Genomic DNA, 25902 nt, shown 5'->3' with positions numbered 1-25902 from the left:
TTTGCACACAAGAAGGTTGAGAAGAACTAAATTATGGACAATAAAAGGGGGCAGTGAAGGGACCGATACAGGTAAAACGCGAAAAGCGGCGTAAAAAAGGAAACGAAATGAAACGAAATGAAATGCAATAATATATTATAACATGTACAATTCAAAATAACAATATATAATTTAATATAACACAATACAGTATAATTTTTATTTCATATACTAACTTGACACTTTTACTGTGTAATTAAAAAAAAAGATAAAAAACTTTTACTAAAATTTATTAGTGTTCGTTAATACGTTGCTACATTTAAATGTACATGTTCTAAACATTTATTGCAAGTTAAGTAGGAAAATTATGAAAAAAAAAAAAAATTTTTGAAGTGTAAGTGATGTTCCTTTAAAATTTTAAAAAAGAGAGATAAAAAAAAAAAAAAGAAAACCATGAAAACCATGAAAATGATGAAAAAAATAAAAATAATGAAAATAATGAAAATGATTTAAATGATGAAAATGATTTAAATGATGAAAATGATTTAAATGATGAAAATGATTTAAATGATGAAAATGATTTAAATGATGAAAATGATTTAAATAATGAAAATGATTTAAATAATGAAAATGATTTAAATAATGAAAATGATTTAAAAGAACAAAATGAAGAAACATGTGAAAAATATAATGAACAAAAAAAAAAAAAAAAGGATTCTTTTCAAAAAGCAATCGTTCGCACTTATATTACGCAGTATCGTCATATACAGTAAGGTAAACAATGAATTGATTAAAATATAGAGTGTGAAACAAAATTAGTATTACCTTATAAGCAATTATGAATAAATACTACATAATATATATATATACATATGTGCAGACTATATGCTTTTATTTTTTCATTTATAACAAAACATAATAATAAGGATCACGACTGTATACGTTTATAAAGTATAATAAATAGCATTTTTTTTTTTTTTTTTGGAAGCTACCATGGTGATATTACGTAGAACAATATTTCCGTTATGTACCTTGAACAAGAGTATAAATATATATAATAAGGATGACTCATAGTTAACAGTATTGTATTATTACAATATATAATTATGCTATGCTGAAGTTACAAAAATATAATATTAATAACACATACCCCTTTAGTACATTCTATCATGCTAGATGATATTTTTATTTTTATTTTTTTTCCTTAATAAGCCCCTTTTTTAGTGAAAAAAAAAAAAAAAAAAAAAACTAAAAAGTAAAAACTAAAAAGTAAAAACTATAAAGTAAAAACTATAAAGTAAAAACTAAAAAGTAAAAACTATAAAGTAAAAACTATAAAGTAAAAACTAAAAAGTAAAAACTATAAAGTAAAAACTAAAAAGTAAAGACTTCGATATTATGTGTAAAATAAAAATATAATGCAAAAATGGTATATGCGAGAAAATAATGAAAAAATAATGAAAATGTTTTCCTTTTTAAGTACGTTAGTAATATCATAAGTTGTACACTACTAAATTAATTTTGTTTTGCTCTCATGTTAGGAAAAAATTTCTCATAATTTAATGTTCATACGTTTTCAAAAAAGATATGAATGTGCAAGGAATATGAAATATTTTATATTTGTTGCTTTGGCAAAAGAAGTAAAGAAAGGAATAAAAAATATATATATGCATACCAATTCATTTTATGTTATACAAAAAATTAAACTATCTTTACATATGAATACATATGTATGTTATTACCCCCTCTTTGCATACATACTATATGTTCAGCATATACATCGTCTTAGCGTATATCTATCTATTAAATGAGTTAGAAGATGTGTTCGTGTATGTTGGGGAGGGGTGAGCATGTGGGTATACGTACGCGTTTGTATACGTGCATGTATTTACATATACAAACTTATATAAGTATTTTTATTTTATCAGTGTTTTTTCTCTTCAAACATTGTAAAATTTTGTTAAGTTTGCCTTCTGGAATTTATTCACATCACCACATGGATGCCAATTTAGGAAGAAAAAAAAAAAAAAAAAAAAAAAAAGTTAAAAAAGTTATTTAGCATAACGATAATAGCTATAATAACGATGATAGCTATAATAACGATGATAATTTTAGTAATAACAATAATAGTAATGAGTAAAGAAAAAAGAAGCTAAAATAAAGGGTAGAAATGGGTTTTCAGATAAGGTGAAAGAGCGATAAAAACTGCAAAATCGAAACGAACAGAAAGAAATTAAAAAAAAGAAAACAACCGGAGTTACTTATCGGTGTCTAATTTAAAAAATGTAGAAAGGGGAAACATAAAAAAAAAAAAATAAAAACAGAAATAAAGATCGAAATAAAAAAAAAAAAAAACAGGCATATTTTTTCACCTTTATTTATTGCTTAGTCATAATGCACCGAATATATATTATGAACTGGTAAGAATATTTTTTTTAACCTAAACTGCAAATTATGAACAAGTCATGTAAATAAGTACAAGTGTATTACCATGAAATAAATATCAAAAAAAAAAAAAAAAAAAAAAAATATATATATATATATAAATATATATAAATAAATATATATATATATATATTAAATAAATGAATGAATAAACGTATGAGTAAATATTTAAATAAACTAGATGCAGTTTTTCACAGGATTAGCATGGACGTCCAAACAAGCATATACGGGTGTGCAACTTCACTTGTGTGTGCAAGCGCATACGTGTGTGTACTTCCATTCACGTGAGCAAATATGTCCATATTCTAGTACTTGCGCGGTGAACGAACGCGTAGTCAAACCACACTTAACTGATATTAAAGTACTGCGTTGACTGCGCCTTTGTGTGCACACCATCAAATATGTAATGCAATTTCATATCAATGTGTCTGTTATTTTTATTATTTTTTTTGAGAGCAAAAATTCCGTTCAATATTTCATTCTTTTCTGCTGTAATAATATGCTCTGTGTAAAGGACAATTTGCTTCCAATGTGTATGACCACCATATGGTCCAGTGGTAAAACTAATATCTGTATGACAAGCAGAAAAAGAAACATCAAACCATATAACCAGTGCATGTAAATAATCTTTCTTAATCATTTTTAATTTAAAAGGAGAAACAAAAGATAAATGGTCTTTACTACATGTTTTTAAATTTAATGTTAATATGCAACAAGTATCAGTAACAATAAAATTTTTATCAACATAATCTATAACAACTTCTTCTTTAAGTATTGGTAAAATTGATGAAAAATTTAAGTCATAACAACTTTTCCAAAAATCAAATTTCTCTTCTCTATATAAGCTATCTTCAATTCCTGCTATATACATGTAAGCTTTATCAGGAAAAATAAGTCCATCTTCTTTCAACCATTTATCTCTACAATATAAAACTGTGTCAAGCATATTTTCATATAATAAACAATACCCCATCCATTCAGATATTATAATGTCTACATTATCAACTGGTAACTCTATTTCTTCAGCTAGTCCTTTAATAAGAGTTATTCTATCTGTTAAATTATTTTCATCCCTTATTTTCAATGCTGTATATATTATATTACTCTTTTCAATGCTATATACATGTTTTGCACCATACTTTGCAGCAAAAAAAGAAAGAATTCCTGTTCCACATCCAACATCTAATACTATTTTATCTTTAATTAAATGCTGGTTCTTTCGAATAGCATCATAATATGACCTTGTTCTTATTTCATCTTTTATCATATCTTCATGTATATGTATATAATTATAAGAGTTAAAATATTCATTATTACCATTTTCCATATCCTTCTCTTTATCACACACTATAAAATTTTCTCTTTCCTCAACAATTATATTCTCTTTATAACACTGCTTCCATGTATTGAAAAAACTTTGTAAGTCCTGTTCGTTAAAATATTTAACCCCATTCTCTTTTTCAAAGCTGTTTTTATTATTTCCCTTGTCGTAAAACACAGCCTTTCTCGTTTCGTAGTTGCTCTTATTGATTTTGTTGTACTTGTTCGTCATCCCTTCCGAGCCGTTTTCTATGTAACTCTGTATTCCACTCTGCATGCCGTTTTATACTCCTCTTAATTTTTCGCTTTATACGTCTCTTTATATATCGCTTTGTACGCCTCTTTATTTGTCGCTGAATTTACGCTGAATTTACGCTTTATTTTTCATTTAATTAATTTACAAAAATTAAGAAAAAAAAGAAGGCCTCTACAGGCAAAATTACGCGATACACGTAAATGCTATGCTAAGCTTTTGCTGAAATATGCAATTTTTATTTTCTATCAATGAAACATATATTTCAACTTCTTACCTGTATGCTCCACGTAAAATTATTCCTTCCCACAAACTGCCTGTACATGTGCAGGTATTTTTATTTGGAATTACAATTTTTCTTTTTCAAAAATTTTTTTAACCTACATAAATATGTAACAATATATGCCGTTTTGCATGGGCAAAATAAAAGCTTATCTGTTTTTGCTATTCTTTTAAGAAATACTGTACAACAAAAAAACTACTTATAAAACAAACACAAATTTTTTTATTTTTTCCATAAAACAGTTGGTATTTCATGCCATTAGTTGTATCAGTCATTCCATTAATCGAATCAGTCATTCCATTAATCGAATCAGTCATTCCATTAATCGAATCAGTCATTCCATTAATCGAATCAATCATTCCATTAATCGTTTCAGTCATTCCACTGATTGTGTTGGTTATTTCTTTAATTGTATCAATCACTCCATTAATTACATCAATAATTTTTTTTTTTTTATTTATTTACATAGATATTGAACTTGATTAATGTTACGCCATAAATATATTATACACGCTGCGCTTTTTCTTTTTTTTTTTTTTTTTTTTTTTATACACAAAACAGTTATTCTGGGAAAAACTTTTTATTTTTGCGCATCATTTTATTTTTTTTGTTCGTCTGTTCGCTAGTTCATAAGTTCGTTTATTTTTTATTGAAGAAATACTGCCAATACCCATGACGTTATAGGGGGAAAAACTCTTCCAAATAGATACAGGGATACATTTTTATAAAAAAAAAAAAAAGCACGTATAAATGACTAGAGGACAATGCTAGGGATGAATATATATACATATATTCATATACCTATGTACATATACGTATGTATGTTTGTATACCTATTTATACATGCACGTATAACCAAATCAAGTAGAGCACTAAAAATTCTCGGTATGGTTAAAAGAACATTTCGAACAAGAACAGCAAGAAAAAGAAATTGTTTTTACATGATCTCTTACTTTTAAAATGGTAAGGTTACACGGTTTTTAAAAATTATATATATGTAATAGGTGAGTAGGAGAAAAAAATAATAAAAAAGAAAAAAAAATAAAATAATAATAATATAAATGCGGGCTATGTGATACATGTACGTATATAATAGTAACAGCTTAACAGAAAAAAAAAAAAAGAGTGAGGGATTTATTTTGATAAAAGAAGACGTTCCCAGTGGTAGAAAATTTTCGCTTATTAAGTATATATATATATATATATATATATATATATATACATATGCATTTATTTATTTTGTTTTTTTTTTTCCCATGTTTTGCCCCCGCACTCAATGGCAAGAAAACTGACCATCAAATTACGGACTCGTACTCCCTATCAGTCTCCCTGACAGCATCGTCCATTATTTGAACATCTTGAGCATTTAAATATTCTTTCTTTTTCTTAATACAGTTGAGCTGTTTTCTAATATATTCTAAATTTTTTTCTCTTTTTGATTCTCTTTCAAATAGTTCATCTAGGGCATTTTTTTCTTCACTCGAATTTTTACAAAAGCTATCCCCTAGTTTTAATATATGAATATCGCCTTGTTCATTTCCGACAGAAATATATTTATTATTAACATGTGCATCTATTTCTGTGATTGAGCAATTACATATTTTATGTTTGATAATGGGTTCATTGAAATTGTAAAGTAAATTCCAAAAATCTAAGTAACCATCTTTTCTTATTAACATGAAAAAAGAGGAATCATAAATCCAGTATCCTTTATTAATTACACATTCATCATAATAATTCGAAATGATAGGAAATTTTATGTCTTCTGACCATATATTAAAACCCCATTTATCTGTTGATAAAAAATATTTGAGATTAACAGGTATTCTTTTTATACTTGTAATACTAGATAAATGTTTTTCATTTGATGCTCCATATTTTTGTAGCATTTCAAGATTTTTAGTTTGTCTTTTTGATAAGGATAAAATATACCCTTCATCTGATCCTACTAGTATTTTTGATGGTCCTGCTTCGAGGTTCCACTCTAAACAATTTGCACTGTAACATAAGTTTGTGCAACTCCCCGATGGTAACTCGTTATTCAAATCATTCGCAATAGGAATGTTTCCTCTTACCTGATTTGGATGAGTCAGACTGGTAGTTGTTCCTGTAGCTGAACTGGTAGCTACTCCTGGTGCTGTACTGCTAGTTAATCCCTGTGTTGAAACACGTTCTGTATAAGTACTAACCAGATTTGCGGTGTTTACCACCCCCCCATCGGAAAGCTTCAAATTGTCTGCATCTAAGTTGGCGGTTCCTACCAATTCACACACTTCTCTGGGATCTTTATTTAGATAAAAAGATTCTATATGGTTCGAAAAATTGCGAACATCCCATATTAAACATAAACCATCATTCGAAATAGATAAGCAATGATTATTTGTTTTCGTTTGTAACCATATGATATCTTGGACAATGTTTTTATGACTAACATTTATTGAAGATGATTCACATAAGGTATTTTTTTTTCTTAGATCCCATATATTAACTGTACCGTCATAAGAACCCGCTAATAACAAATCAGGATTTTTATGATTAAAACGTAGACATCTAATAAACGTTTTTGAATATAATGTTTGATATGGACTATTAACTTGATTCAAATTATATAATAAACAGTTTTTTGGGGAACTGTTTAAAATTTTTTGATAATCATTAACACAGTAAGAGATAGCTAATTTGTGTGTATTATCAGTTGACCATTTAATAGATGTAATAAATCTTTTATACTTTCGAATTTTATCCTTAATTATTATAATTGATTTAATTTTAAAATTTTCTTCCTTTTGCAAATCATCCTTAAAATATTCTTCATATATATTAATACTATTATTTTTATGTAAAATTTTCGTTGTTTCATTCATTAGTATTTTTAAACTATTTATTAGATTCACATCTTTATCCAATCTTTTAATATATTTTATCTTATTTTGTTTATCACTGATATCTATGTCTTTAGTCCATCCACCTTCATTATGATAAAAAAACTTATTTTCTAATTTTACACTTTCTATATTAACATACTGCTCACTAAACTTTCTTATATTATCATCATTATAATATATATTCTCTTTATACATATATTTTTTTTTTAACTCTTCATTTGGTTCTATTCGCCCTATTATTTGACTTGTAGACTTGGTGAAGCAGCACTTTTTACCAATATCGCTTTTCTTTTTCGTGTAGCAGTAGTAGTAGTCTATCATTTTTCCTGAGCGTGCAGTACTATACTGCTGCTGCTGTTACTACTGCCACTACTCAAAGCCCAGTTTTACCTTAGGAATTCCTTGAACACTAAACGAAATGAGCCCATGCAGCTTTGGTGCAATTTAGAATCCAACGCAGAGTACAAAAATGGAAATAAATTCTCAATCGAGTAATTAAATGAAAATAGGCTCAGTAGCACGAGTGTAGGTGCATCGCCTTAACAATGAAGGTAAAATTGCAAAATGGAAGAAAAGAAAAAAAAAGAAATTTTTTAAATAGCCTTCAAACTGAATGAACATATTATGACTGTAATTTATTAAGAGAAATACAATTTTTTTTTATTAAAAGGCTGTAGTCCTATAAGTTTGACTGAAGGGAAGTTTTAAAAAACTTGGAAGATAATGTACCTTTGGAACGTTAAAAAAAAAATAGGGAAACTAGTAAAGAAATGTGTTCCATTTCCCATTTTTACGAAAAATGCATTTTTAGTTTTGCAGCATTCTCTCTAAAACATATTCTATGCAAAATGTGCTATGAGAAAGTGCAGTTCGTTATGCTGCATGTGTGTGTGCATATATGCGCTTACATTTGCAATATGCCCACGTTAATTAGCTAAACTTTTCAGCGGGAAAAAAAAAAAAAGGTTTTTAAGGAAATATCTCTACATATATATTAATGTAAGTTTTTTTCTTTAATATTTGGCACAGTGGTTCTTTATCCAGTTTTTTTCTCTTTCATTTACTTTTCTTATTTCTTTGTTATCGACGAAAGCGTAGACGAAATTGTCATCCATTTTGCAGTAACCATCTCCTTCAAAAAAAAAAGACCATCATTCAAAGAAGTTATAAACATGGCATACATTTTTAGCACAGCGGGGGAAGGAGAGAAAATGAAAATGCACCAAAAAAAAAAAAAAAAATTTATGCACAAGTAAAAAAAAAAAAAAATATATGAATAAACAGCAAATAAAAAAAAAATATATGAATAAACAGCAAAAATAAAAAAAAATATATGAATAAACAGCAAAAATAAAAAAAAATATATGAACAAACAGAAAAAATAAAAAAAAATATATGAACAAACAGAAAAATAAAAAAAAATATATGAACAAACAGAAAAAATAAAAAAAAATATATGAACAAACAGAAAAAATAAAAAAAAATATATGAACAAATAGACAAAAAAAAAAAAAAAGGGTATGTACAAAATTCGAAAAAAACAAAATTTATAAACAAATAGCCAAAAATTTAAGAAATTCTTTAAACAAGTAAACATGAAAAAAAAAAAAAAAAAAAAAAAGGAAAAACCGCTTCACAAATAAGTCCGTTATTGGTACTACATATATTTGGATTATGCAAGTATGTATCTAATTATGGGTGCAGAGTAAAAAAAAAAAAGTGAAATGCATACCTATATCGTAAATATTGTCTAAGTAGGCATTTCTTTTTTTCTCCATGTAAATAACTTCGTTGCTGTTAATTTGTTCGTTGTGAAAATATGGACTATCAATTAAATATTTCCATTTATCTGCATATTGTAACCCATCACTAAAGTAATACTGACCAGTAACCTCTTTCCCGTTTTCCCAAGTTCCCTTATATTTCCCTTTTTCCTTAAAAATTAAAGTTCCTGGCACCAAAAAAAAAATAAATAAAATAAAAATGTATATATATGTGTAAGTGTATGTGTGTGTCTATGTGTAAGTGTATGTGTATATCTATGTGTAAGTGTATGTGTAAGTGTATGTGTATGTCTATGTGTAAGTGTATGTGTATGTGTCTGTATATGTGTAAGTATATGTATATGCACACATGTATGTACACGTAAGGCATATTATGCACAATTTCCTAATATTTATGAACATGCAATAATAGTAGCACGAATTTTTTTTTTTCTCTTTTTTTCCCATCTTCGGCTTTGTCTATACCCTGCCCATGGAACTTTTCATTTTTAAAATCTCCTATATATACGTTTCCATTTGGATAAACGTACTTTCCCTTAGTTTTTTCCTTGTTCATATAAATTATTTGTGACATAGAAAAGTAAATTGTTATAAATGAAAATTAAATGAATGTAAAAATAAATTAATCATCAGTTTTGAGAAGTATTTAACAATTATTTTATGATATTTCACATTGTCTTATCAAAATTTGGAGGGATGTATTCAGTCGACATATCTGCAGGGGAGTTTTTACATTCCTTTAGTATCATCCGAATATTTACACATACATATAATATATAAATATATGCATACATATATATGTACGTATGCACGTATGTACGTATGTACGTAGAATTTTTTTTTTTTTTTTCTTGAGGGTCCTCTTCATGAACCATTATATGCAATCCGTTAACGCATCATTAGAGGCAAAGACATTAGTGCGTTTCTCTGAACACTCTTTAAATTTTCTTCTTAAAATACTTGAAGGGAAAATGAAGGTACATTTCGAAGTAATTAAAATTTTTTTTTTTTTTTTTATTCTATTTTATCTCTTGTGTCTACCTGGACGACACAAGTCTTTTTGCATAATCACTGGAAATAAGACTAAACATGAAAGCTTTTGTTTTTTAAAGAGAAATTTTGCTTTAGTTACAAGTTTTCTAAATTCGGTGTTTGAGTGGAGAAAAACAATCTTTTACTTCTTTAAAAGAGAGTTATGCATACATACGTGTGCACACATCATATGATTGTAGGCACGCACGAAAAGAAAAAAAAAAAAAAAAAAAGAAAGAAAAAGAAAAAGAAAAGTAAATAAAATTCGCTCTTTTTAAAAAAACAGAAAAAAATAATATCCTGTTTTTTATATTTTTATAAAAATCATGTGTTGAATGATTTTCCAAGTTGGCATGTTGGGCTCATTCGTATGGAAATGCTCAAACGTGAAAATGGGTAAAACTTTTTATGCGCAAATGGGTAAAACTTTTTATGCGCAAATGGGTAAAACTTTTTATGCGCAAATGGGTAAAATTTTGTATGTTCAAACGGGAAAAATTTCATATGAACAAATGGGCAAATTCTCGTATGTGCAAATCTGCATAACATACATTTGCTAAGAAAGGGTCTTATTTTCAAATAATATATTACCACATGTATAAACGTATATATATATATATATATATATATATATGTATGTATGTACTTATGCATGCATGCAGGTATATGTACTGAGTCAAACATACGCACAAGGCGAGTCGCGGGTGCCCTACTTACTTCATTTTTAGGGCATGGGACCACCGCAAAGAAATGTAAGTGGATATTTTAATAATCACATAGAAGGAAATTAAAATAAGGACCGAAATGGAAATATGTAATTTGGCAAATCGCTTATCTATAATTACATTACCAGGAAATACGCCATGATTTTTACATTGTTGAGATAAATTTTCTGGAGAACATTTAATAAGAGCATTGTCATATTTGATCTTTGCTAGTATAGAAGCAGAATATGTTTGATAAGATAACCATTGTAAGTATCTAAATGGGATTTGTAATTTTGCAATTTCTACATAAAATCCATTAGTTAAAGTCATAGTTAAAAGAACAACCGATAAAAAGCTTACAGCTTTACTGAAATTATCAAATAATGTTGATATAAAATATCCCAATGAACAACTAATAAGAGCATTTAACAAAGTAACAATTGCATAACTTATATATATACCTACCTTAAAAGTGCCATAGAGAACTAAATGTGTTACAAGCATCCAAAAAGCTATTATAATAAAAAAATAAATAAATTCTGCACACAATTTTGAAAAAAAATAATTACTAACTTGAAAGGTTTTCATATTTCTTTCTTTCGCTATTACTTCTCTTTCTGATGGGAAAGAATATAAAGACAAATAAGCTGGATAGAATGTCCAATAAGAAAGGATAAAAAATATTGCACCAATAGTATCTATTATACCTTCTTCTGTATCTTCTTTAAATGTTTTTAACCATAAGAAACCAAATAAAGTTAAAATGACTACCAAATCGATTACTTTAACTATCGTTATTTCATCCGTTATAATTTTTTTTAATCCTCTTATTAATAAAAAAAAATTTTGTCTTAAATATGGCGTCTTTCTTGTTTGCAAAGAAATTAATATCTCCACTGACTTGAGCTTCATTAGATCCTGTTCCCTTGCCTTACTTTCTTGCATTGAAACGATCTGCACCTTGGCGCTACCACCGGCACTGCCACTACCGCAATACCCACTATCCGCCTTTTGCTTCAACTCTGCTGCACTTAACTCCCTTTCCATAGAAGCATCGTAATCATCATGAATCACTGTATTGTTAATAGCACTTATGTTCATAAAATACCCCTCTTCATTATCAAACTGAAGGAATTTATTGTAATTTTCTAATAATATGATTTCAAATTTGTTATTACATAATATATCCATTAAGTAATCAGCTACATTCCATCCATAAGGACAAATAAACCCAATTTTTTTTAAATATTTATTTAGTTCTGTTGTTTTCCCATGATATATGATATATCCATTGGTAATAGCAATTAGTCTATCAAACTTTGCAAAAACTTGACTACTTGGTTGATGTAATGAAGAAATTATTGTCGTATTTGACATGGTAGCTATTCTTTGAATACATTCTACTAATGATAAAGCAGATGATGAATCTAAACCACTCGTTGGTTCATCCATTAGTAGCAAAGGAGGATTTGATAATATTTCATTTGCAATAGACAACCTTTTTCTTTGACCACCACTTATTCCTCTTATAAATGCATCTCCTACAATAGTATCCTTTACATGACTTAAACTCATAATATCTAAAACAGAGTTAACTAACTGGGTTAATTTATTTTTGTCTCTTATATCTAATTTTAATTTAGCTGTAAATTCGATGGTTTCATATACTGTTAGTCTTGAAAAAAAATAATCATCTTGTAACACATAACCCATATGGCTTTTTATATGTTTTGTTCTATTCATACCATTAATTAGAAATTTCCCTTGAACACCATCTGTTACTTTCAATGATAAAATATTTAATAAGGTTGTTTTACCACTTCCACTCGGACCCATTATAACTGTTATCGTTTTAGGTAATAACATACCTTTAATTCCGTGCAATATTTCTAGCTTTCCATGATCTACTGTGTATTTTACATTTGAAAATTCGTACTTTATTTTGTCATGCTGTAAGCCCTGGCCCCCCTTTGCCGCCCCACTTGCATCGTCCATTTTTTTGCTGCTGGAGATGCCTGGTGAAAAAGAATGGACAGGTAGATGGGAAAGATGGGCAAATATAGATAGGCGAAATAGAAATGTGAAAAACAAAAGGAAAAAAAGGATCAGCACAAATGGCAGTTTTTTGCTGTTTTGCTATATTTCTATTTTGCTACTTTTTTAATTTTTTATATTTCTACTTCTCTAATTTTCTATTTTCCACCTTTTCCTGTGCCGCTTCAGACTAGAGTAAATTTGTCATACCCTCACTTCCACCCCGTGCTCTACGGTTGTGCATTATTTTACGCAATGATTTTGCCTATATATTTATCAAGAGCTTGAAATTCTTTTTTCTTATTCCAAATTGCTTCTTACCTCTTTGCACAGGTGTGCATTTGGTGTATTGTATTATTATGTGTTTGTAAAGGAGTTTGGATATAACCCGTGTAGGCACAAACTGTGTTCGCTCAAGTCTACTGTATATCCTTTTTCTTATTTTTTTTTTTTTTTTATATTGTGTACCTCTTTTTAAACGTTCTGTCTAGATGTTTTTCTTTTTTTGGAATTTTCTCTATATTAATATTTTTCTATTTTTTTTAGGACCTCAAATAAAAAAAAAAAAAAAAGAAAAAGAAAAGGAAAAAGAAAAGGAAAAGGAAAAGGAAAAGAAAAAGGAAAAGAAATGAACAAAATAAAAGATATAAAAAAAAGAAAAAATACGAAAGGATAAAACAGAAAGAATAAGATATGAAAGCTTAAAATCGAAGGATTAAAATACTAAAGAATAAAATACAAAGGATTAAAATACGAAGGAAAAAAATACGTAATAAAAAAAAAAAAAATTGACCATCATGTATGTGTAAAGGGAATACTCAAACATATTGTCAGGAAATAAACAAAAAAGGTCAAGTTCAATTTTTTTTTTTTTTTTTTTTTTTTTTTACCAAATTAATATTATACATACATTACTAAAAAAATTGACCACTTCAAAATTTGTTTTTAAAAATTACAAAAAATATATGTTATTTCAATTAATATGTCATAATATAGGGCATTTAAAGAAAGGGGGGAAAAAAACATGTACTTAAGGTTCTGCTACGGCAGATATAAAAGTAAAAAAATATAAAAACAAAAATAAAATCATAAAGATTTATATAATAAACGCTTCTCTTTTTTTATTCTTTGGGATGTTTCGTTCTTCCTGCCTACATAATTATGATCTATATCTTAATAGTTCAGAATGGTAAGCTATTTTGATTTTGCATCAACAGAGTTTGACGTGCGGAATTATTGACCTGGTCAAATTATGCAAAAGGGGATTATATCCCTAAAAGGAAGGGAAGCGTTTATATATATATATATATATATATATATATATGTGTATGTGTATGTATGTGTGCATGTATCTTTTTTTTTTTTTTTTCAAAAAAATCATGCCATCCTTTCGGCACTTTGGAATAAGCAAGACCTCACCCTTCATGTGTAGCTTGACCAGCTTATTCCTTATTCTCATTATGCTCCCTGGCTCATGCGTTCCTAAAGTTTAATCTGTCTAAATAAACGTCATATAATTCATTTTGATTTAAAAATTTGACAAAAAAAGGGTTGAATATGGCACTTTTATTCTTTTTATTGTACGAATAAACAAAGAGAAGATCTTTTTTTGAAAATATAAAAACGTTTAAAAAAAATTTTCCCTTCCTTTTTACCTTATATATTTTTTTTATTTCACACACGTTTTGCTCTATTTCGTAGCAAAATATTTTGCATACATTAAAATGACTTTTGTTTTTTTCTTCCTCCTTTTTTTCTATTTCATCTTTTTCCGCTTCCGCATTTGTTACTATTTTTTTTGCTGGGGTTGTGCCTTCACCTTTACGTATAAAGCTGATAGTACCACTTATATATGAAAAGAGGTACTCCAAAAAATATAAGGTTGTTTCAACAAACATGTTTTTAATAAAATCATTCTTTTGTATATTTATAAAATAAATTTTGTCCTGTGATTTAGTTAATTTTTCATAATTATTGGTAAAAAAATTATGAACAGTACAGGTAATATGCCCATTTATAAAAAAGACTAAATAGTTCAGCGTAATTTTGTACGGACGAGATTTATTCTTTTCAAAGATTTGGTTAATTGAACATTTTTCATAATGAAAAAAGCTACTAATTATTTGATCATCAATATTTGGTATTTTTGTATAATGTACATTTTTTTTTTTTTTTATAAGTACATTCATAATGTTAAATACAGAGAAGTTTTTATTAATTCGAATTTTTTTACACACAAGATATAGTAGTTTCTCTGCTTCATGGTGGTTAATAAAGGATGTATTAGTATCCTTCCCTTTGTCATTTCTTTTGGCATTATCGCTGTGCGGATCATCGCCATGTTGACCATCCGCATATCCACAGCCCCTCATTCCCATCATACTGCTTTCCCCCATTTTTAGAATATCAGTTATAACATTTTTAGCTTCACATTGAAGATGCTTTACCATCTTTATTAAAATTATTTTATGCATATTTACATTTAGAAAAAATAAATTTTTTTTTTTATAAATTTGTTCTTTCACCTTATTGATTAAGAAAGTGCCGCATTTAGACACAGTCCTTTTCATTTTCTTCAAAATAAAAAATCTGCAATATTCTTTGTCTTTTATAAATATGTTTTCGTTCCTCCTATTTTTATTAAATGTATATTTCACCAGTGTCTGCTCTGTCTGTTTATCATCAGGTGTGAAGTCATATACCACATTATCACTTGTGGTAAGCTGACTACTACTGGAATAATTACTACTCCCCTTTTTGCTATTTTTCCCTTTTTTCTTTTTTTCTCTTTCTAAATAATGTTTATCCATACTTATGGGCCTCAATATATATATGTCATTTTTTTTTCCACTGTTTTGTTCTTTTTTTGGTTTATTTCCATTTTTTTTTTTATGTTCCTTCACCTCCTTTTTTCTCTTTTCTCTTGTGTGCACGTAATTACACGCTTTTGCATTTTCAAATGAACCATTTTTGCTATTACTTAAAAGAAGAACATTCATACATTTTTGAAAGTAGGAGTAAATTTTCTTTTTTCTTTTTTCTTCTCTAATTTTTTTAAGAAAAGTGTAAAATCTCTTATGTAATAATTCACTTGTATAGTTGTTTACTCTCAATATTTTTTTTTTTTTTTTTTTTTTGTTGAACGTATACCTTTTTTTCGCTCTGTGGAGGAAATGTCGCTAAAGCTACAGTTTGATACAAACCTGTTTTTGCAAAATTTTCTGAACAAGTACAGGTAAAAATATAAAATATATTTCTGCACTTTTAACAAGAAAAAAAATTCCTTCTGCTTAAAAAAAATACACTTCAGAAGTCTTTTTTTTTTTTTTTTTTTTTCCCTCATTACACACTTTAACATATGCTTATTGTATGTATTCTTCATCGAGTGTTTAAAGAAGGGAAGTCTACTATGACGAATATATTTTTTATAATAAAAGCTCTTCAATTTTTCTTTTTTTAGATAACAAATGTAGAGATATGGAAATGCGTTAATGAGATAATGAAGACATTTCAGTTTATATATAGTGTCCAAATTAGAGAAGTTTTTTTCGAGTTTACTAAAAATGTATAATAAGCATATGAGTATGTGTTTCAATACTTTTACTATTTTATCCATTCTTGATACCACTTTGAATGAACATATTAAATGGGTGCTTGCCTTGCCTCTATTTCTCAATTCGTCTTTGTTACCACTGTCACTGTGCGAGGATGTATCATCACCCCAGTTATCCCTGCGTATACTGCTGCATTTACTGCTAGGTTTATTGATACTTTTTCCGACGTACTTATCGCTGCACTTAACTCTGCATTTTCCTCTATTACTTATAATATGATCACTCATCTCTGAATGTTCCTTTGCGTTACTAAGCGGCGTCAATTCCTTTCTACAGAAATACAAATATATGTTATATCCTCGTCTGCACAAACTTGCTGCACTGAATTGGCTGCACCATGTTAACAAATCTTTGACATGTGTGCAAACTTTTTCTAAATTTTTTTCTACAAAATTTAGAATAATATTTTTGTTCAAGTGGGAGCATTTCCGCAAAATTTTTTTTATTTTTTTAAATAACTTCCTATTCAATGAAAAGTCTTCCTCTTGTGCTAAAAAATAATTTTCAGTAACCGTATGAAATGTGTATGTGCACATATATTTCTTTTTCTTTATTCCATTTTCTTCTATTTTCCCCATTTTTCTCTTTTTTTTCACTGCCACATAAGTACTAAGAGAACTATAATTTATATACCCCTTCAATGTTTTATTTGAAATATACTTCTGAAGCTTCTTTGATAATTTTTTTTTTTTAACAAACATTTCACGGATTAAGTAAAGGAGCTCTATTAAAAATTCAATTATCAAATGGAAATTAGTAGACCCTTTTTTTTGCTGCTCATTTGTATTTATATGTAACAACTCCGAATTTTGCTTATTAAAATAAATTAATAAAGGAGAAATAAATATATAAAAACATTTATTAATATTATTAAAAAAAAGAAAAAATTCTTTTTCCCTTTTCAGTCTATTGCTATATATATATATATGACTATTTTTTTGTATTAACAAGTCAGAAATTTTTTTTAAATTTTCCATACCACTAATTTGAACATAACTACTTGTCTTTTTCTTATCCGCATTGGATTTTCTGAACATGTTAAGGGAAAAATAAGACTTACAACTATTAAATTTTTTTTTTTTTTTAATATAAACGGTAATTTCAAGTTTTGTTTCCTCCAAAAGCTTTTCGTCATTATCACCCTCCAGTTTATCATTTCCCTTGTTAGTTACATAATGATACGTTACACCGTTTTTCAAATTTATGTTTGTATAACTTCGGTTTAGTATGTAACGGTTTATTGTCATTCCTCTTTTTGTAGCTTCACGATATATACTACCTCTTTCACTGTTGAACCATCTCCGTATATTTTCCCTAAAAATGTAACTAGTACCTAAACCTTTTTCATTATGCGCACTAGCTACACTCTCGAGTGCACTCTTATGAACATCATCATGCTGTAGGTATTTATATAAAATATAATCGCATAATTTAATGAACGAGAACTGAAGTATTGTGTCATGTGTTATGTAGTTAATTAGTAGAAGATAACGATCAACATATTTTTTTGTACACACAATGTTTTCATCTATTTTTTTTCCTTTTTTTTCGCCTATTTGTTCCTTTTTTCTTTCCTTTTTGTAGAGGGATGAAAAACTGCTACAGTGTTCGTTCGAGGAGCAACTGCCCTTTTCCCCCTGGGAACGACCACCAATATTTATACAACCTCTACCGCTAATTCTACCTCTAGTTTCGCCTCTAATTTCAACTCTAATTCCACCGCTAATCCCTTCTATGGTCGTTTCCCTACCACATAGGCCATTTTTCCTTAAATATTCATGGGCTCCAAAAAGAGCAGCCTTACGCCCTTCCCAGTAGTCTTTTTCACATGCGTAGTTATTATCACAAATACTTCTGTAATTCTTAGGATGGATATTCCTTACACTTATGTCATAACTACGCGTTTCATTGTCATCCCCCAGTGTGCGGGTACAATCGGACTCATAAACAAATACTACAATTGATGAATCTGAACATTCCTTCGTATGGTTGAATAACTCTTTATTTACATAATGACTAATATTAACAAAAATAAAAAAACTTTTTCCTCGATATACAAAATGAAGCGAAGATTTAATAGATGTATCGCTTAAACTTGCAATAACAACATGCTTATTTTTTTTTTTTATTTGGATTATTTTCTTTACACAACAATACGAAGAATCATTATTACTATTATTATTCCTATTTAAAAAATTTTTTACACATTTTTTATTAAAAAATACTTTACCCAGGATTTTGTTTAAATATTTTGATTCAATTAAATAAAATAAATACCCTTGCTTTCTCTTTATCCTTCCCTCTTTTTTTTTTTCTTTTATGTTAATATTCATTTTAATTTGCCTTTTCATTAGCCATGATGATAACACATTTTCAATAACACAGTACCCCTTCACCTTTTGTACCTCTTCTCTTAACTTATTCATGAATAATGCTCTATCCTTCTCAACATTCATTGTTGACGTTATTACTTGCGTCATCATATAATCATTGTCGTTATACCACTAAGAAATTTGTACAATTATTTAAAGTATATCATTTTTAAAAGGTATGGAAAAAGCACACAGCGGGGCGGCGAAGGTGGGACGACAAAAACAAATGATTAGCACATACGATAAACATAAATGATTAGCATAAACGATGAGAACATATGATTAGCATAAACGATGAGAACATATGATAAGCATAACTGATTAGCACATATGAGAAGCATAACTGATTAGCACATATGATAAGCATAAACGATTAGTACATAAAACAAATACATTCATTAAGCGAATCAGGAAATAATAATATGAACAATCGTGCAAGGAATAACAATACGATTAGTATGCTTTCTTCCCCTACTGTTACGGCAATTTTTTCAAAATTTTCATTTTACATATATGCATGCATGTATGAATATGCAACATACGTAACTATGTGTAATGCACGTAAGGATAGGTAATACATCTATATGTATTACATGTGCACTTTACATTTATGCATTAAATGTATGCAAGTGCACGTTTCCTTCTCTTTTTAACTTTTGAGTGCTCATGCGCGCATAACAAAACGAAACGTCAATATATGAAATAATTTTGCATAATTTTGCGTAGATTTGCGTATTTCTTCCTTCCATTTACTGCCCGCGTAAAAACATTAAAGCAGCCGTCGCAGTTGTTGGTTCGTTAAATTCGAGGTTTTCCCAAATGGGCATTTTTTATTTTCACCGAAACTGGCTTATGATAACTTATACTTGCGGAAACTCCCAAATGATACAGTGATACATCATATGTACATGCGTAAGTATACGAGCACACATGCATATGTTCATATGTATGTATGTGCATATATATATATATATATATATATATATATATATATATATATATATATAGGCACAAGCGCTTGGTGTGAATACGGGTCTATGGAGAAAAGGGAAGAGACGCATATGGGACTTGTTAACATGTTAATTATAAAAAGCCCGTGTTCCTGTAAACAGTGTTGGTAATAGCAGTTCACACAGAAGCAGTCGACTCGATGAAGCGGTATGCTTTCCCGAGTAAGTGCGTATCGCGCTAACCAAGGGAGGACCACGCTTTGGTCAGCCAGTATTCTGCATGCCCGCAGCTATGGCCTTTATGGAAACTATTAGAGCATCATTGAGAGAAGTATAATCTATGAACTTTTTTGTCGCTTCATCGTAAGTATAATCATTGCCTTTAGACGAATTTCTCTCATACCTATAATCTATGCCTCTGAATTCATCATAAAGAATATCATTTTCTGGTTCACTCTGTAGGTTTGTAGATGAGTAGGATACAAGTAGTGGGTGGAATTTTGGATTTTTCATTAACTTGCTTTTTTTTCTGACTAAATAAGAATGTATACGTGAAGTGCTATGTCGACTCATACGATATTTAATTTTTTCAATTGTGTTAATAGAGGACAATCTGATAAAGTTAGAATTCGCGAGCGAATTGTAGTGGCACGTGGAGTTACAGTTACAGTTATGGTTATAGTTGGAATTTTCCTTAGTGCTACTTGTTAGGTTATCTTTTTTTTTGCTTTCCTGTTCACTATTCTGTTCATCCTCTTTTTTTTTATTTAACAATGCATAATGGGATAATGATACGTGTGGGTTGTGTTCCTCCGTGTTACCACCGCTTCCAGTGTTTCCACTTCCATCTTTGCAGCATACACTGCTTTGCGCATGTTTTCTGCCCACCATAATATTCATTTTGTGTTCCCTCTCGCGCAACCTTTTAAGTGCTTGTATTTGTATCAAATTGCAAACAGCCACCCATTTGGTTCTACTTTCGATAGATCTCTTAGTGAGCTGGTCGTTATCACAAAAAGTTTTTTCATTAGTGACAAGAAAAGTTAGATCCATAGATTTTTTTAATTTCTCCCTTAACATTACTCCTATATATTTTAACTCCTTTGGAACAAGAATATCATATTCTTCTGCTATTTGTAAACTAGCCTTTGCCATAACCATACTAATTAAATTAAAAAAGCTAGTAAAGAATGGCCAATTTTTATACATATCTTGAATAATACCTAATTTATTATTATTTTTCATAAGGTAATCATATACTTCTTCTATACCTAACCATACAGATAAATGCATTCTATTTTGTGTCCATGAAAAGACCCAAGGGATTGCTCTTAACGATTCTACATTTCCTTCTTTTCTTTTAGATGGCCTTGAACCTAAATTTAATTTTCCTATTTCGACTTGAGGTGTAGCTGATCTGAAATATTTTACAAAATCTTTATTTTCATATACTACTTTTCTGTATTCCTTTCTAGTTAATTCACTTACTTCATCCATTATTTCTCTCCATTCATTTTTAATTAACACTGTATTTTGTAATAGAGAACATTTTAAAATTGCACTTATATATGTTTCAATTGATCGTAACATCATCCCCTTTAAACAGAAATCCTGAGTGATGACTTCACCTTGTATAGTTACTCTTAAAAAATTTTTTATCGTATCAATTGGTTGTGACAGTATAGCTAGATGTTGTGGACCTCCACCTCTACTTACACTTCCTCCTCGACCGTGGAAAAAACGAATTTCTATTGAATACTTTTTTCCTATATGCACCAATTTCTCTTGTGCTTTAAATAATTCCCATGCCGATGTTAATCTACCACCATCTTTTCCAGAATCAGAATAGCCTATCATAATTTCTTGTTTGTTTTCAAAATTTAGACTTAAATGATTCCGATACCAATCGTTTTTTAACAAATTTTCTAAAATAATAGATGAAGTTTGTAAAGACTGAATTGTTTCTAATAATGGAACAACACGCTGTGTTTTTCTCTGTTTACTTTTTTTCATTTCCTTTTGAAATGTTTCTACTAGTAGTATATCAGATGCTTGGTTACACATAGATACTATATATGCACCTAATGCACTCTCCTCTATTTGTGAACACACATCAAATGTGTTTATCACGTTAAGAAAGTCGTTTGGTACATCCTCTTCTTGTTGTATATTACTCGGGATCAATGGCCTATTCGATTGCAATATTTCGGTCAAAAATTTTATTCTTTCCTCTTCATCTAAGAGAGAATATTTCTTTATATTCAATTTTTCACATATATAATTCATGGCGATTATATGTTTTTCTGATTCCTGTCTTATATCTAATTTCATTAAATGAAGACCAAAAATTTTTACATTTCTAATTACATCCTTTAGGTACCCCTCTGCTATTAATGTATTTCCAGAATCCACTAAGCTTTTATAACATTCCAGTAATATTTCTTCAAATTCGTCAGAATTGGTAAACATTAATTTTTCAAAATCCTCATCTACTGTTTGTCGAGCTATTAACGCTTTGTATACATGAATTACACTTTTTAATTTAGCCCAAACTACTAATAATGCTCTTCTATATATTTCTTTTTTATTGGATTTAGAAAAAGGAGAAAACCATTGAAATTTTTTTGCCAAATATTTATTATCCTTATCAAATATGTAATCAGACACATCTTGTTCTAAACTTTTTACATAATTTCTAAACTTCTGACTACAATGATGTAATGTTAAGTCTCTAATCAAATTTTCAATCATAGGAATAAATAATTCACAACCCCTTATTTTGTTCATATAACATACATATCTAGTTGTTTCTGGTAATACGTATGGATTACCATCCCTATCACCACCAGCCCATGAAGAAAATAAACATATTTTTGCAGTTAATTTAAGTGGTGGCATATTATATTCAAATAATACATTGTCAATATATCTTATAATATTTGGTATACGGTAAAAAATACAATTTTCTACTATGTCTACTAACGATATAGCTTCATCAATAGGTGTCGGTTTTATTCTTCTTATCACATCTGTCTTCCATGATGCTAATAAATAGGTTTTTAAATTATCATACAGTAGTTTCTTTTTATATAGTTCTTTATCTGTTTTATCTAATTTTAATAATAACTCTCCTAACTGTATATAATTTTTTAAAAGAGAAGTCCTAATTGCTTGTGTGGGATGAGTAGTTAATACAAATTCTATACACTGATTACATAACTGTTCATATATATCATTAATATTAAAACCTTTATTAATTAAAATATTAAATGTTCCTTTTAACGTTTCATATACTGAACCATATATTTTATCATTTGGAGTAAAAGATTTTTCAAACGCTTTTCTTCTTCTACCTCTATGAGCCCACTCGGCAAAATTAGACAAGATACACATATGACCAAATGCATTTACAATAGTTCCTAAGTATTCATCCTCTAAACTATATATTCTGTTTTTTAGTAAATTGAAATTTTCATCTGTTGGGTTTACACTATAATTCTCTGATAAATCATGAATTGTACATAATATTTCAAATAATTTATTAGGTAAATTATCTTTTAACATATCAAATAATAAAAAGTCTAATGCCTTTATATCATCTTTTAATGGTTTTATAAAATCAACTGCATCATTTGTCTCTACCATTTTCCCCTCAATTAAAAACTTTAATTTGTCGTCCTTTTTCGAGTCATCATCATCGTTACTCCTCTTCCACTCCTTTCCTGTGCACTTAACGTTCGAAGCATGCCCCTCCATTTTGATGCAAGCGGGGGGTAAGCTGGGCGAAAATATATATTTGGTGAGCTGTAAAGTGGGGGGAGGGGAAACTGTCTATACACACACGCGTATATGTACGTTCATATGTATATGCGCATATGTATACGTACATGAGTATACGTACATGTGTGTACACATATATATGTACGCATATGTGTGTACGTATTTACATGCGTGTAGTTAAAAATGAAATGGATAAAAGTACTGCAAAAAAAAAAAAAAAAAAAAAAGTGTTATTCAAAAAGAGGAATATTGGCATGCATTCAGTGTCTCCAACTATACACTACTCAAAAAATTAGGAAATTAATTGTGATTTGTTAAAAGTGAATATTTGGGAATGTACAAATATACACAGGTATTACGTTTATGCTTTTTATATGCACACGAGTTTACACATTTATGTACATGTAATATGGAGCATACTTTCGAAACCACACCTTATTTTATTTCATGATAGTGTACTTCTAAATATTTGCACTATAGTTTATGTTAAAGTACACTAGGAAAATTATTAAAGAATGTTAAATAAAGTAATATAGCTATGTGGAGAAATATAATAAAACCAAAAAAACTAAAAAAAAAAAAAAAAAATTTACGCACAAACATCACCCAATAAAGCTTTTCTTAATAACTTCTTAAAAAAATATATCAAAATAACTATGGGGGATATATATATTTATATATGTATAACTCATTATAAAGCTCCTTCCACTACATACGGATGACCTAATAGGGGAAATTCAAAAAGGAGAAAATTTATTCCTGAAGCACGTTTTGTTTCTTCTTTTTTGAAGAGAAGTACTAAATATTATGAACTGTTCAGGCGAAAATACGAAAGTAATGGTACGTGAGGCGTGAAAGGTGACTAAAAATGTGACTCAAACTTTACTCATAAAATGTAATGTGGAAAAGGAAAGGCATGTCATCAGTTCCCCGATCATATATTAAATATTTCACTAAACAAGAAGTAAAAAAAAAAAAAAAAAGGCACAAAACGTACGAAAAAGATGAAAACATTCAATATGCACATAAAATATGAACATAAATAAGAATACAAAAAATGCACAATGGAAAAGCAAGCGCAAAATGTGAAATAAATTAAGGAACTTATGGACTGCTTATTTCTAATAGTCTGCACATTCCTAATTTATAAAGTTGTGTACATTTTGAGAATTAATTAAAAAAATTAACGATGCATGCCCTTTTTTTTTTTTTTTTTTTTCGAGCCCTAAATTTAAACGTTTATATTCGTATTTACAGAAACATATCAAAATGAACCGTTCAGAAAAAAAAAAAAAAAAAAAAAAAGATGAAGAGAAGAGATGAAAAAGAAAAAAAAAAATGAAGAATAAAAAGAATAAAGAAAAGAATAAAGAGCAGAAATCAAATGGAAAAAAAAACTTAAAGACATATTATCAGCGCTGCATAAAAAAATAAGCATGTGCTTGCGGAACTCAAAATTTAGTTCAAAAAAATGTCTATAATATCATAATAAAAAGGAGAAAACAGGAAGGTGAAATTTCAAATTTGCCGAATGAAAAATCTTAACAAATTTTCTATTTTTTTTGTGTTTTTTTTTGTTTTTTCTTCTGTTCTTCTTTCCTTTTTTTCTTCTTTCCTTTTTCTCTAATGTGTAAATGTGTACAAACGCATGTGCATAACAGGTAATATACTAACCAATGTAAGGGGACTAATGCCCAAAATATGTTCTAAGAGAGAAATGCATTGGTTAGATGAGAAAAATATTTCTTCTTTTAATATTAAATTTCAAGTTAAATCTGTCTTCGGAAAGACGTTTAAATGTTTAACTGTTCTGCTGTTTAAATGAACTGTTACACGTATGTATATATATGCATATATATACATATATATATATTTTTTTTTTTTTTTTCTCATCAATGGGAATGTGTGAATGTAAGCGCTTATGTGTGTTAATGTACATGTATCATAAAAAGAGTCCCGAAAAAAATGAACTGCACTTGAGGAGTAAAACTCCATAAAATTCGTCCCATTTTGAAAATTACTATAATTTTGTAAATATATATATATATATATATATATATTATAGTAAAAGTCATTTCACAATTTAATGATTGCGATAAAACGAAGCCATGAAATACACTATGTGATTTAATTTGAAAAATGAAAAGGTTTAAAAGATAAAGAGAAAAAAAAATAAAGTGATAGAATAAAAACAACGATATGGGAAATTTATTATTTCTCAACAAAACTACTACTTTTTTTATCCCATGGGTTAATACCCACTTTTTTGATTTACCATTTTGACTTTTTTGCCCATAAAATCATTAATAAAAAAATAAAGGTTACATACAAAGATATTTGCGAATATGCTTAAATGCATATGCACATATTTATGTTTTGTAAAAAGGCGAAAATAGGGAGATTAGCAGGTGAGCTGGTTGACAAGTGAAAAAATATGCTGCAAAAACAAAAATAGGCACAAGCA

General features: G+C 28.4%; 6 protein-coding genes across 6 annotated transcripts; all 6 read right to left on the bottom strand.

Moving 5' to 3' along the window:
* Positions 1-2770: 2770 nt before the first annotated feature.
* Positions 2771-4021, bottom strand: PRMT1 (protein arginine N-methyltransferase 1, putative; the record flags this gene model as incomplete). Its single annotated transcript, XM_029007323.1, has 1 exon — positions 2771-4021. One exon carries the CDS (start codon positions 4019-4021, stop codon positions 2771-2773), a length of 1251 nt encoding a protein of 416 aa, XP_028863724.1.
* A 1554-nt stretch (positions 4022-5575) lies between these two features.
* PmUG01_13033800 (dynein-associated protein, putative) lies at positions 5576-7486 on the bottom strand (the record flags this gene model as incomplete). The annotated part of the gene is made up of 1 exon (XM_029007322.1): positions 5576-7486. The coding sequence occupies one exon, from the start codon at positions 7484-7486 to the stop codon at positions 5576-5578; it is 1911 nt and encodes a 636-aa protein (XP_028863723.1).
* Positions 7487-8178: 692 nt separating this feature from the next.
* PmUG01_13033700 (MORN repeat protein, putative) lies at positions 8179-9523 on the bottom strand (the record flags this gene model as incomplete). The annotated part of the gene is made up of 3 exons (XM_029007320.1): positions 8179-8297; positions 8898-9116; positions 9415-9523. 3 exons carry the CDS (start codon positions 9521-9523, stop codon positions 8179-8181), a joined length of 447 nt encoding a protein of 148 aa, XP_028863722.1.
* Positions 9524-10694: 1171 nt separating this feature from the next.
* ABCG2 (ABC transporter G family member 2, putative) lies at positions 10695-12683 on the bottom strand (the record flags this gene model as incomplete). The annotated part of the gene is made up of 1 exon (XM_029007319.1): positions 10695-12683. The coding sequence occupies one exon, from the start codon at positions 12681-12683 to the stop codon at positions 10695-10697; it is 1989 nt and encodes a 662-aa protein (XP_028863721.1).
* Positions 12684-14194: 1511 nt separating this feature from the next.
* PmUG01_13033500 (conserved Plasmodium protein, unknown function) lies at positions 14195-18819 on the bottom strand (the record flags this gene model as incomplete). Its single annotated transcript, XM_029007318.1, is given in 2 exon segments — positions 14195-15838; positions 15853-18819. 2 exon segments carry the CDS (start codon positions 18817-18819, stop codon positions 14195-14197), a joined length of 4611 nt encoding a protein of 1536 aa, XP_028863720.1.
* Positions 18820-19922: 1103 nt separating this feature from the next.
* On the bottom strand, positions 19923-23414 carry PEPC (phosphoenolpyruvate carboxylase, putative; the record flags this gene model as incomplete). The annotated part of the gene is made up of 1 exon (XM_029007317.1): positions 19923-23414. The coding sequence occupies one exon, from the start codon at positions 23412-23414 to the stop codon at positions 19923-19925; it is 3492 nt and encodes a 1163-aa protein (XP_028863719.1).
* Between the last annotated feature and the right edge of the window lie 2488 nt (positions 23415-25902).

The sequence above is a fragment of the Plasmodium malariae genome, assembly GCF_900090045.1.
Source record: "Plasmodium malariae genome assembly, chromosome: 13".
Lineage (NCBI taxonomy): Eukaryota > Apicomplexa > Aconoidasida > Haemosporida > Plasmodiidae > Plasmodium > Plasmodium malariae.
Note: the sequence above shows the minus strand (reverse complement) of the source record. Positions and strands in the feature narration are given on the sequence as shown.